General features: G+C 34.8%; 1 protein-coding gene across 4 annotated transcripts in view; it reads right to left on the bottom strand.

Moving 5' to 3' along the window:
• The window catches only part of LOC111053607 (KH domain-containing, RNA-binding, signal transduction-associated protein 2), a 1288254-nt gene that overhangs the window by 231677 nt on the left and 1043531 nt on the right, over positions 1-13046 (bottom strand). For all 4 annotated transcript variants that reach the window (XM_039441331.1, XM_039441334.1, XM_039441333.1 and 1 more), the window contains one exon: positions 3253-3369. In XM_039441331.1, the coding sequence (XP_039297265.1) occupies positions 3253-3369 (117 nt within the window). The remainder of the gene's footprint in view (positions 1-3252; positions 3370-13046) is intronic.

The following is a 13046-nucleotide window of genomic DNA, read 5'->3' as shown; positions in this document are numbered from 1 at the left end:
TAAATATTACAGTTTGAAGCATAGATTCTGAATGTGTATGTACCATTTAGGGCCGGTTTCCGAGCTTGGGATCTATAAGTTCTGGATTTACAGGAGTCCAGGACTAAAATAAGAGCTCGGGTCTAAATCAACTTTTCGAGTCAAAGTTTTATCTTCTAAACTCCAGGGTCTATGTGAGACTCTTCGTGAGTCAAAGGCGAAATCTATCCTTTTGAAAGATGAATGGACATTTTATGCTATCATTGATCATTGATCCTAACCAGTGATTTGGGAATGAAAATTCCATTAGGCTATTTAGTTTGAAAAAGTAATTTGTTTGAAAAAATACTAGAATAATAATGCATTATTGTTATATTAATATGCTGAATATGACATCGATTAATAACATTCAGATTGGAATATAAATTCCAAGGCAATCCTTGTATTATTTTTCTTGAACAATTTTAGGTTATGTCACAATCGTAAAATAAGGTTAGTTTTTTACGCATGATTTTCATACAATTTCATTGCAAAATAAACTTGCAAACTATAAAATTATGAATTTGGATGGACTAATCCAAATAATTTGGGTATTTCATGACATCTATTGAAGATAAAACTTTTTCATCTACTCCAAAACAATAACTGAATTGCCCAGTTAAGTATAGAACTTAAATTTCAACCCTACCCCAGTCGGGGTTTAAAATTACGCTGTTTTAAGTTCTGGACTTGACGATTTTTGATTAATCCTCAACCCGGGAAGAGGCGAGAATCTGATTCAAGTCCTGGACTTATAAGCCCTTCACTCAGGAAGCGAAATTATAAACTCCAGGGTCTAACGTGATTTCTAAACTCCAGAGTCTATTCAAGTCCTGAACTACGTCAACGCTCTGACTCGGCAAGCCAATTTTCTGACTTCAGAGTTTAAAGCCTGGAAGTCTAGAACTTAGCTAAATCCCGAGCTCGGAAACCGGCTCTTAATATGCTGATCCACGGAAACACCTAAATATTTGATTGATTTAACTCTTTCTATTGTTGGACAAGTGCAGTTAACAGTGATGTTGTTATGACTGTGTATTATCAGCTGAAGCTCATCAAGAGGCTGACCGCTTCTGTTAGGGGAAAAAGATATGTATTTATTTTCACTCGCATTTAGTGTTAAAAAATGGCTATTCAACCACGATTTAACTATTTCAAGACTACGATTAGCAGATATAAAAAGAATAAGTATATTCAGAGTGAAGGTATCTGTTTATTCATTCACAATGACATAGATTTCCAAAGAATAGTTGTGATAAAGTAGTCGGTAATATTTGATTTAATCATAGTTGCTGATATACTCTCAGTATTTATTTCATGTTTTCTAGGAAAATATGATCTATACATGTTTATTTGTATCATTTTGAACTCCTGTTGGTTAAGTCTAATATAAAAAGGAAAGTATTTCATATTATATAATGTGACAGTACGCACACTTGGAATACGAGAAATCCAAGTATAGGTATAAAAGAAAATAGAAAAGATAGAGACAAAAGATTTAGATTTACAGCGTCAAGTCAGTGATATTCTGATTTTTTAATCCCTCAAAAGGTTTGAGATCTTCATCCTAGACTATTCTGGCGAAACTTGCGTTCGACGCACGAGAATTTTGACATCCTTCGCCCACTTTTTTTAAGCACTACATCCCAATATGAGCTTTGGCCGCCTCCACTACAGCTCTCCACGCTTCTCGGTCCTCTGTTAATTGTCTGTTAAATTTGGTATCTCGAAATCATTCTTGAAACCTAACATTCCATCCAACCAAGTTGCCCTGCCTGGGTATAATCTTTTCCGTAATGATAGGTTGAATAAAGCTTGTGGGGGCGTAGCAGTGTATGTCAAAGACGGTATGAAAACTAAAATATTACTCACATCTGAACCAGTATACTCTGCTAGACCAGAATTCATGTTCCTTGAATTATCTTTGTCCAGATCTAATAGATTACTTGTTGGAATTTGCTATCGTCCCCCGAAAATCGGTCATTTTACTGATTTTAAAAATGCAATGCTTTCTCTTATGCCATCTTATAGCCGTGTCCTTGTCATGGGTGATATGAACACTGACCTCAACATGACTAATCGCAGCTTTGACTATTATCAGGTCACTAACAAATTTCAGTGCCTTAACTATTATTATAAATAGTATTATAAATATGATTTCTATTTTCCCAGTTTTATATAAATGTGGTTAAAGTATCAATACAAACATAAACATTATTATTTATTAAAAATCATGAAATATTTATTAGAAATATAGGCCTACAGAGAGGCCCTAGAGTGGAAATACAGTGAAACTGATTTCTTAAAAGTAATGGAGACATAAATTCTTCTTTTACAATGACAATTTCAACTATTTCATTGGGGATCATATTCTAATTGGAAAATAGCTTTGAGTTAGAAAGCTGAAGAAACAATAAGCTGTTCCCATAATTTTTGATTGTCTGATTGTGCCCTTCCTTTTTCCTTCACTGTAACATCTTGCAACTTGTTAATTTTTACGTTGAAATTCATGCAATAACTCACTTATTGTGCCCTGATCAATAATCTTGGGTCCATTCTATATTTAAGCTTCAACTACAGCACTGAGGAAAATATTACTCCGTACCCGTAGCCATACTTTCAAGGCAATTTTGCTACATTGTTGATACTGTAGAAGGAATAATTATACTACTGCTGTTTAAAAATAGTATTAAATCAGTATGAGATTCCGAGGATTCGTGAAGATAGACCCGAGTTTTCATTATTTATCCAATCCTTTGGGGGGTCAAGGCACCCCCTGCCACCCCCTAAATGGCGCCCCTGATAAAGACTATGATCAGATCGAACTCCAGTGGGAATCGAATCTTGAATATCATGATTACAGGTTTATTTTAACCAAAATAACATGTCTGATCTTCAATCAGGAAGATTCCGTCTCCCACAAATATTATGTATTGCATAGAGCTCATCGACTTTCTACTAATTTTTTCCTCTGTTGTCAGTAGTTGCAGTAGCAGAACTTTTCATGGTATTTAATTGTACATTAATCGGAATACATTCACTCTATCAGAATTATTATTGTTACGAACATCAAATATTCAGGTATCAACAGGTATTCTTCTGTATTTATCATGAATAATTCAATATGCATTTGCAGTATTCTGATAATTATTATCAAATGAAGATTGGTTGGTTCAGCGGGATAAATCGAGCTGCCACATTGATTGGAAATTGAAATGATGTTGGATCACTCACTTTATGTCTGTCACGCATGGAGCCTCGGCCGAGTATCGCCATTTTCGTCATTGTCTCCTCTTGGAGCCTTTTCAACGAATTTCCCTTTGGTCCCAAAAGCTTTCCGACGAAATTGAACTGCAACAGAACAGAAAGCGTCATATACTGAATGTAGCCACCCAATATTCAATCTTTCCAACACTCCATCATTTCTTCCCCTATATGATCACAACAAACAGGTGAATGGAAGCATTTCGAAAAAGATGAGTTCAATTGGCAAAAACAGAGTGAAAAAGACCAGTTAAACTCATTCAAAGACGTAGCTTATCAAATTTTAAACACTCAAACTCAATTACACGCTATTATTAGTATCTACAGTAGCACTCCACTGGTTTTTTGCTAGAAACTGTGTCACTGGGGTTTTGCAATAATTACTATAAGGCTCGTCGTATCACTCCTCACTACTACACTTAATTTTTCCGATTCCTGCTACCTAATCAATCATCTATGAACATCGTTCATTATCTACGTTACCATAGGAGTTTCAAAATGGACGGAATGTGCAAAATACATTACTTGAGGATAGATTCCCCCAGTTAAATTTCTCACACTCAACTTTCCCAGGGAAGTACATTACATTACATTTCAGTAACAATTACATGCAGCTTGCAGCTCGTCAAAGCAAGTTGACAGATCTGGCAACTATGGTCTCAGTTAGTGTTACACAGTCTTTCCGCCGTACTACAACATTACTGCCTTTCGAGAACACATATCGGAGACTGGTATGAAACGTTTTTTTGATAGTACATAAACTATAAAATAAAGTTTTATTCCTATCATGGATTAGTTCTTGAGTGCTATTTGAAAAACTCAAAGGATTCAAAACAGTAATTCGACGTCAAAAGGAATGATATACGTACCAGTTTCACCACTCCCTACAATCCCCAAGGAGACCGACAAGAGGAGCGATACAATGAGATATTTTAGAAGTTCGTCTAACTAGCAATGGATAGCTAGTTGATAACTAGCTATGAATATAAGTAACTGGAAAATGTACTACCCGAATCACTGAGTAGTATATACTCTCTTATATGCACGGCTATCATCTGCACCTCATGTTCATTGATCTTCTCAGTCCAACCTCAGTGACGCCTTCACCAACCTAGTTACATAACGCAAAAAAGCATAGATGGAGTATTTTGTGAGGCGAAGCAAACATGATCCATAACATCACTAACTAGGAGAATCTACAGATTGCGCCTAACGGTCAGAATGTATTTGGCCACTCACATACTGAACGTAACATAGTGAACGTCCGTGACGTCATCATGAGTGACGTCATTTCGCTCTCACTAGCAGCCGACATGACGTTCCCCAACTGAAGGAGTGAAATTCAAATTCACTCCAGTATCCTGAATATGCTCCAAGCAAAACACTACTGCATCATATGACAACATATTAGCCTAGTTAATGAGATGAGGATTATTATCTTATAATTCTATTCTAATTTATATAAAAAAAGATTTGGCTAGAACCATGATCTCATCATAACTGCTCATTCATCACTGTCAAGTTGGCTCCAGCAAAAATATCGTTTCAATCATTCATTCCAATGTTTTGACTTTTCATTTCTGAATTTGTTCTTATGACAGAGACAATGTGAGTGATAGATATAGAATTTAAAATTTAGGAAATTGTATCATTGGGGAATCAAATTTTCATGTGGGGAATCAAATCTGTGTTTTTTTGACAATTTCTTAGTCTTTTTAATATGAATAATTACCACAATATCAAAGTGAAAAAAATAAAGAATAAAAGGAAAAATCAAATTTTCGATAAACGTTAGTTCGATCTGATATCATTTAGGCTAGATGTACATACTCACTTTTTTGTTAAGGGCTAGGCCAACTCATATGTACATGAAAATTAGAAATCAACAATGCAGATCTCTAAAACATGTCAAGGCTCTGATCAAAATTATTTTAGAGTCGAATAGGAAGGAATGGTCGTTTTATAGCAGATGGTTATCTGAAAGTAAATATACCTTTATCACTTCGTCAGATAGAGAGCGGGACAAATAATGTGACAAGCAGTGATGATGTCGCTACGTGAACAGTAAACGTGTGTATGGAAGCTATGTATCACTCCTATTTGACCGCTGGGCGCAATCGGTGTATGTCTCTAATTAGAGGTTCTACATGTGAATCCTAAGGTTGCTCTTGTACGACTTCCAGATGGATGAGAGATTTTGGTAAACGTTCGAAAACTGGCACCTTTAGTGGAGGGGGGAGAATGATATGATAAATATAGCTAACTTTTAATGTGCAGCAGTTACCATAGTTTGTTATTTCTTGTGACATCTTGTTTCTTATGTAGAATTTTCTTTATTAGAGCTTCTATTCAAATTCAAATATTGATAATTCCTATTACATTTTTAAACCCATTTTTATATTTCTTACAAGAGAAACATTCAATTTTATCAACATTTTTGAGATGCTTTGTGATTGTTTCAGTGGAAATTCAGTGAGAATTCAATTCACATACGTCGAGATGGAATTGAAAACGGAACGTTTCTGCCAAAATTTACAGAAACCATGTCTGGCCGGAAATTGTTAGTTGTCAGAAACATACACTTTACGCATGAAAGCAAGAACAGTTGATTTGGAATGTCCTCACTACGCTCGGTCAATAATGACTACAGAGTGTCTGATGAGTCGCTCCCTATTTCTATACAGCTATAATATCCTTATTTATGAACCAATTTGGTTAGAACTACATTTGTTAGATAGAGCACTCCTTGAGGTTTTGTTTAACACCTATCTTCATTTGTTCCAGTTTAGAAATGCCCCCTCTCTTGACTGGAAGAACGAGCCAAAATAGCAGCTAGTTATGAGGTCTGGGGATCTGTGGCGCGAGTACAAAGGTGGTGGAGGGCTAAACGAGGGATGCAAAGACTGTTAAAAATTGCAATTCCAAAATTACTAACAACACGGAAACTGTCAAGGACAGCAGAGAATGTTGGCAGAGTTCGTGGAATGTTAATGAGCCCTAACAAATCACTGCATCATGGATCACGTGAAAGTGGTCTTCCACGTTACTCTGTTGCATCGATTCTCAAGAAAGATCTCAGTTTTAAACCATGGAAGCCACGAGATCCTTGATACAGTGATTTCTTAAAGCTCCTCATGAGCATTTCACGGACTCTGTCAACATTCTCTGCTGTCCTTGACGTTGATGGTGTTCCTGATCATCTGCGACACTCCCTGTTGTTAGTAATTTTGGAATTGAAATTTTTTACAGTTTTTGCATCCAGTGTTAGCTAAATCCCTCGTTCAGCCTTCCACCACCTTTGTACTCGCACTACAGATCCCCAGACCTCATAGCGAGCTGCTATTTTGGATAGTTCTTCCACAGTCGAGAGAGGGGGCATTTCTAAACTGAAACAAATAAAAATTGGTCACTTTGAACAATTAATTACGACATAGCAGTCAGGTATTTATAAATAAAAGCTATTAGCTTCTACTTACATTAGTGTAGCGCTTTCGTACACTCTGAAAGCGCTACACTAATGTAAGTAGAAGCTAATAGCTTTTATTTATAAATACCTGACCGCTATGTCGTAATTAATTGTTCAAAGTGATTATTTAACAAGCAGTTCGTAATGGAATCAAACATTGAAAATTGGTGTTAGACAAAACCTCAAGGAGTGCTCTATCTAACAAATGTAGCTCTAACCGAATTGGTTCATAAATTAATAAGACACCCTGTAATTGTTGGCCAAGTGCCAAATGCATTGAACCCTTTAGTTTGCTAGATCGTAGGATGATTTCATAAATGAAATAGAAACAGTCGAATTGGAAAAGAAACTTAACCCTACTACCAAGCGGTGTAATTGGACTACCCCAACCCACATTTTGTTTATTTTTTTTGTAAATAATGTTCATGTTTTTCATTGAAACGTTGAGTACTTGTTAAAAAAAAAATGTTTATACAAAAAAAGTGTTAATACACTTTAGCTATTTTATCTCATGAAATCATTTCCCTCCTTTTATTTTTGAAATTATTGGCAGATATTTCCTGGGGGTAACTGTATCACCCCACTTGGTATTCCATGTTTTTTTTCGGTAAATTTCATCCATCATCGGAATAGCCTACATATTAAGATATCAATTTAATGTTCAATTTTTTTGCCAAACCCGATTGATAATGATCACTTGAAATCCAAATTGATAAATTTGCTTCTCCATAACCATAATTTAATTATTTGAGAACATTTCCTCTACAATAATATAATAGAATACTCAATTTTGTTGTTCTGTCAGTTTTTGATTGAAAACATATTTTTCAGAAAAATAAATTTAGCCTATTTAAATTATTCTAATAGCTTTCGTAATGCATTTGATCGATGAATAATTGGAAAAAATATAAAGTAATTATATAGAACAGAAATCTTGTTGGGCTAACCCAGTTACCCAACTTGGTATTTCGTGAATGTGAGAAACATTGGTGGTGGAAGGGTTAAACAGAGAAAAATTATTTATTGCTTTTGTGAGAGAAATTTTTGCATTCCTCTGCGAATTAATCTCAATCCACTGTGATTAGATAGAACCTTTCTGTATGAACTATGAATATTTATTATAATTTCTTCTTTCGTAATAATTTTTATATGCTTTTGTTGGTACTCCAGAGCGGAGCTCAGTGCCCCAATATTTATCATAAATTGGAACGGGTCCGTATCACAGAGACAAGTTCTCACAGAGACAAGTAGTGTTTTTGAACGATATTAGTGTCACAGAGACAAGTCTCATACGAACAAGTATTTTTATAAATGGCAGTCTCACAGGAACAAGTTCCCACAGAGACAAGGTGAGTCTCACAGAGACAAGGTGAGTCTCACAGAGACAAGGTCAGTCTCACAGAGACACGGTCAGTCTCACTGGAACAAGTGGTGTCAGTGGATCAAGAAGAGGGGTAAAGTCCCATTCGAACAAGTGGAGTGTCACAGAGACAAGGTCAGTCTCACAGGAACAAGGTTGGTGTGGTGTGTTGCCCACACATGAAGATGAAGGCATTCCATTTGTTCTAATAAATTGGATGTCATCTGTTTTTTAATATATATTAATATATACATATATATATATATATATATATATATATATATATATATATATATATATATATATATATATATATATATACATACATATATATTATGGTGACATGAATAGAATAGAATGACTGCCTTTATTTTTCTTAGAGAGCGAAGTTAAGGCGCAGTCGACCCTCTCTTACAAGTATTATACTCTCTACTCTCTATCAAGTATTATAACAATACAAAAAAATAATACAAATAATAAGATTAAAAACAAACAATATTTAAGTTATATATTTATTTAAAATAATAACAAATTTTAAATTATTGAAAATAAAGAGAAAAAAATGACATTGAAAATAATACATAACAATGCTGAATGATAGTATTTTCTGATACTCCATCACTTTAGTAAAAAATAAGACACTACAGAATACAATACAGTAGGCCTACATAGCAACTGAAGTGTTTGCTATACATTTCATTTCCTACTTATTATCACTATGTAAATCTCGAAGTGGATAAGTAAATTACATTATGATTTATTTGAATAGTGGAATGGAATCTTCCTTTAATCAACAAACAACGTGACAAACAACGCTCCTTCAATCCACGTGACATACATATATGAATATATAATTTACATATGTAAATAATGTGGTGACATCATTTGATGCCAGCTTTGAACGTTTCTCCTGTGGAGAAAAAATGATGAATTTAGTAGACTGTTTAGTGGATCCTAGGCATTCAGATTCAAATCTAAATAACAATTGATTCCCCCTTTTCATCCAGGATATTTGTGGTTTCTTAAAATTTCGATTTATTGACCGAGTGAAGAGAGTTCTAAGATTCAAGTCGAAAGCTTCGCATTTCTCTTTATGTTTATATGTTCCGCAATTACGGCGAAACACAGCAATAGATTACCATAAAATTTGACAGGTATATTTCTTTTTAAATTGTGCCTCGACGTATATACAAGGTTTTTTGGAAATTTTGCATTTTAAGGTTAATACAATAGGTAAAGTCTCCTTCGAACGCCAATATTACAGTAAAAATCAGAAAAGAATCATTCATCATAAATCAGCTGTAGAGTGGATTTTTAATTGTATGCAATAAGGGTTAACCTTCTAGTCCTGACCCTATTTTTTCCCGACGTTAATCCTAACCCTTGGTCTCAGGGACCCGCTTCTTTCATATTGAATATCTCAATATATTTAAAGATATAATATTATTCCATGATTCTAATATGTCCAAGGGTTATTGATGAATGCAACGAGCACTAATGTAGAGCAGAAATCGATCTTCATTATAATTTTAAAAATAAATTTATAAAACCTTGCATTTTTAGGGTGGTGGAAGAAAACGTTCGGTTATTATTTTATATAAAGTGAACAAAGAATGATAGTGATGAATACAATATTATGGATCTCACACTACAAGAAAGATGGGAGAAAAATTGGAAGGTCATAGTCCACTCTGAGGGTAGTTTTCAACCTACACTCAAGTTCATGTTGCACAATATTTGCAGAACTTCTGAAATTATAGTGATGAACATTGGCGTAGATAGCTGTTTGACATTGGAGGGGACGTACTGGGGTGCCTGGGGGGCCTGCCCCCCAGTCGAGGGGGGTCTCGGGGGTGCCCCCCAGCGAAGATTCTTTTGAAAAATAGCTTATTAAAATGATGATTTTTCACTTCAAATTCGTTTTAAATCCTCTTATTTGGCAGTGGTAAATTAGTGGGTAAATAAAAAAAATCCGAGTTGATGGTTTTAAGTTTCACTAAATACAAATAATTATTTACAAAAAAAACAGCATTAGTTGTATTGTTTGTTTTGATTTCCAACCAAAGCAGGATAGCTAAATAACCATAAAAAAGTTCTCCACTCACAAAACATACAAAGATGTAAATAGCTAAAACTGTGTTACAAAGATCAACATGAATTCTCATGAGTAATTACATTTTTCAAAACGAAGTCTTGAATCTTTCTGATTGTAACTCTTGTAACAGTCCTTGTTTGAAGAGGGTTTCAGATACAAAATACTTATAGGTAACAATCGTAACATAATAGATGAACTCCTTAAATGAAAAGATCATACTAAATTCTTGTGCGAAAAATTGAACTAATAAAAATGTGTTATCATAATTAAAAACTTGGAAAAAAAATTTCCGGGGGACATAACCATAGAATATTGGGGGGACGCGTCCCCTGTGTCCCCCCAGGATCTACGCACATGGTGATGAATACTACTATAAATCCTGAAACCTACATGAAACTCTACTAGAAACATGAAACATATATAAGGTCATATAAATTTTACTTTTAGGGGAGGTTTAGTACCCTTTGGGATCACTTGAAGTTCATAGGTTTCACTATCATCCTACTCAGGGTCAGTATACTTATCTTGAACTATGAATTTATTCTCATCATCACTAATGTCATTGAAATAGAGATCAAGAGGTCAATTTGTCATTTCTTGAAGTCTTTGTTCAAAATATACATGTTGACTGCTTGAATCCAATCACTATTGCATGAAAATGTGCATTTGAAAAAAATGAAAAAATGTTACGTTAGTCGTGACCCTTGGGTCCCAGGGACCCAAAAGCATCATTCCACAAAAACAAAAAGTCACAGAGCACTAACACTCTACATGAAGTTCAAGTGTCTACTAACATGAATTTACATGGGTCACAATATACAGTAAAGTGAACGGAAGCAAAATTATAACTAAAAAAAGGATTGCTGCGTCCCTCGGACCCAGGGTCACGACTAGAAGGTTAATATCTCAATGTAACTTAGTAAAGAATCAACTGTCGTGTTGAGTATTCATTGCATGCAATGACGCATGCAATTAATAACGGAAAGTAAACATAGTATTTTCTCTCGACCTTTCTCCGCTTTCAACTTGGGCTGACCTGTTGCCAGTGTGTTAAAGAAGATTAGTTTTTGATGTTAGCATATTTTTGATACATTAACCCCAACAGCCATTAGCCTTTTCCACACCGACATCTTGCTGACATGACATACAGACAGGATTTACTCTCATGGACAGTATGAGATGAGGCTGTGTTTTATAACTGAGCGAGGTCTACTGTTGACAGAACTACTAGTCCAGGATTAAATATTGTTGTTTTACCAAAATCATCAAATATTTAATAATTCAATACAATGATACATGTACAAATGTGAAGCTGACTAGCACCGAGGTAGAATCAATTCAATCTTAAATAATTAGAACAATATATTTCAAGTTGTTAGGCTTCATTTATTCATTCAACACCTATTTTATCATTATGGATTATCAGAAACTATTAGAATTATGTGGATAGCCTTTAATAAATAAATTGAGTTCCATGTAAATGTATCTCTACCAAACTCCAAAATAACTATTTCAATGTGACTTTTAATTGTTCAGGTTAAGGACAAATTCTGATACTGCAGTAAAATTAACTTATACATAATTGATATCAATGTAAGAAAGAACAGATTATATACTTCTAGATGAATGAAACAATATTGGAGAGATGTTATCCAAGGGTATTGGAATACAACCCTGACTGTTACTGTATGAGAGTACCACCAGTAATTTATAAGTTTTCAATTCGTCAAAAGAGTGGTCATAGATACAATAGTGTAATTAATGGTTATAATCTTCTCCTATCTATATCTTTTCTTATTATTATTTTTCACCTTCTTCCTATTCTTCTTCTTCTTCTGTCTCCTTCTTCTATTATCTTCTTCGACTTCTCGCTTGTTCTTCTTCTCCACCTGTCGGCGGCTTCTTCTTCTTGTTCTTCTTCTTCTTCTTCTTCCGCTAGCTTTGTCCGGCAACTGATTTCTTTTTGTATTATGGTGTCCCTTTTGTATAAGGTACCAAGAACAAGGGGATGTTTCACAGAGACAAGTTCTCACAGAGAAAAGTAGTGTTTTTGAACGATATTAGTGTCACAGAGACAAGTTTCACAGGAGCAAGTATTTCTATAAATGGCAGTCTCACAGGAACAAGTTCCCACAGAGACAAGCAGTTTCATAGAGACAAGGTCTCCGTCCAAAGTAGTAGCGCTATAAATGGCAGTCTCACAGAAGCAAGTTCTCACTGAAACAAGGTGTTTCACAGAAGCAAGGTCAGTGTCATAGAGACAAGGTAGTGAATGTAGGAAGGAGTTAGGCGTGTTGCCTACATCTGAACTTGAAGGCACTCCGTTATTTGTTCTAGTAAATTGAATGTCTGCTGTTTTTCAATCATGCAGGTATATCCCAGGTAGCACACCTACGTGTTTCCAACGTTGAAATTTGGTTGTTGATGTCGAATAACCATTAGCGGTTGAATTTTTCAACGTTTTAAATACAACGTTGTTTTCAACGGTTGATCTCTTGTTGAAAACACGTTGAAAACGAGCTTCCAATTTCACCACTCACAGCGCTACAGTTGTAGTCCTTATACAAAAACTGATCTAGCAAGCAACTCTTGTCATCGACCGATCGACACCATTTCATGTTTGAATTCTCATCACGTTGATGAAAGCTGTGAACTCTTTTAGAAGTGTCTACCCATTTCACTTTGACTTGGTAAGTTTATTTAATTTATTATTTTTATTTAAAAAATGAGATTGTTTGGTGATTTATTGTCTAAACTTGAAAACAAATATTGTGTGTTTTCACACTTGTTTACATTCGAGGTTAGGGTTAGGTATATTTGTTAAATTAGTGGGCTCTAATTTA

Source organism: Nilaparvata lugens, chromosome X (assembly GCF_014356525.2).
Source record: "Nilaparvata lugens isolate BPH chromosome X, ASM1435652v1, whole genome shotgun sequence".
In the NCBI taxonomy this organism is placed as follows: domain Eukaryota; kingdom Metazoa; phylum Arthropoda; class Insecta; order Hemiptera; family Delphacidae; genus Nilaparvata; species Nilaparvata lugens.
This window is presented reverse-complemented; position numbering and strand designations above follow the sequence as displayed.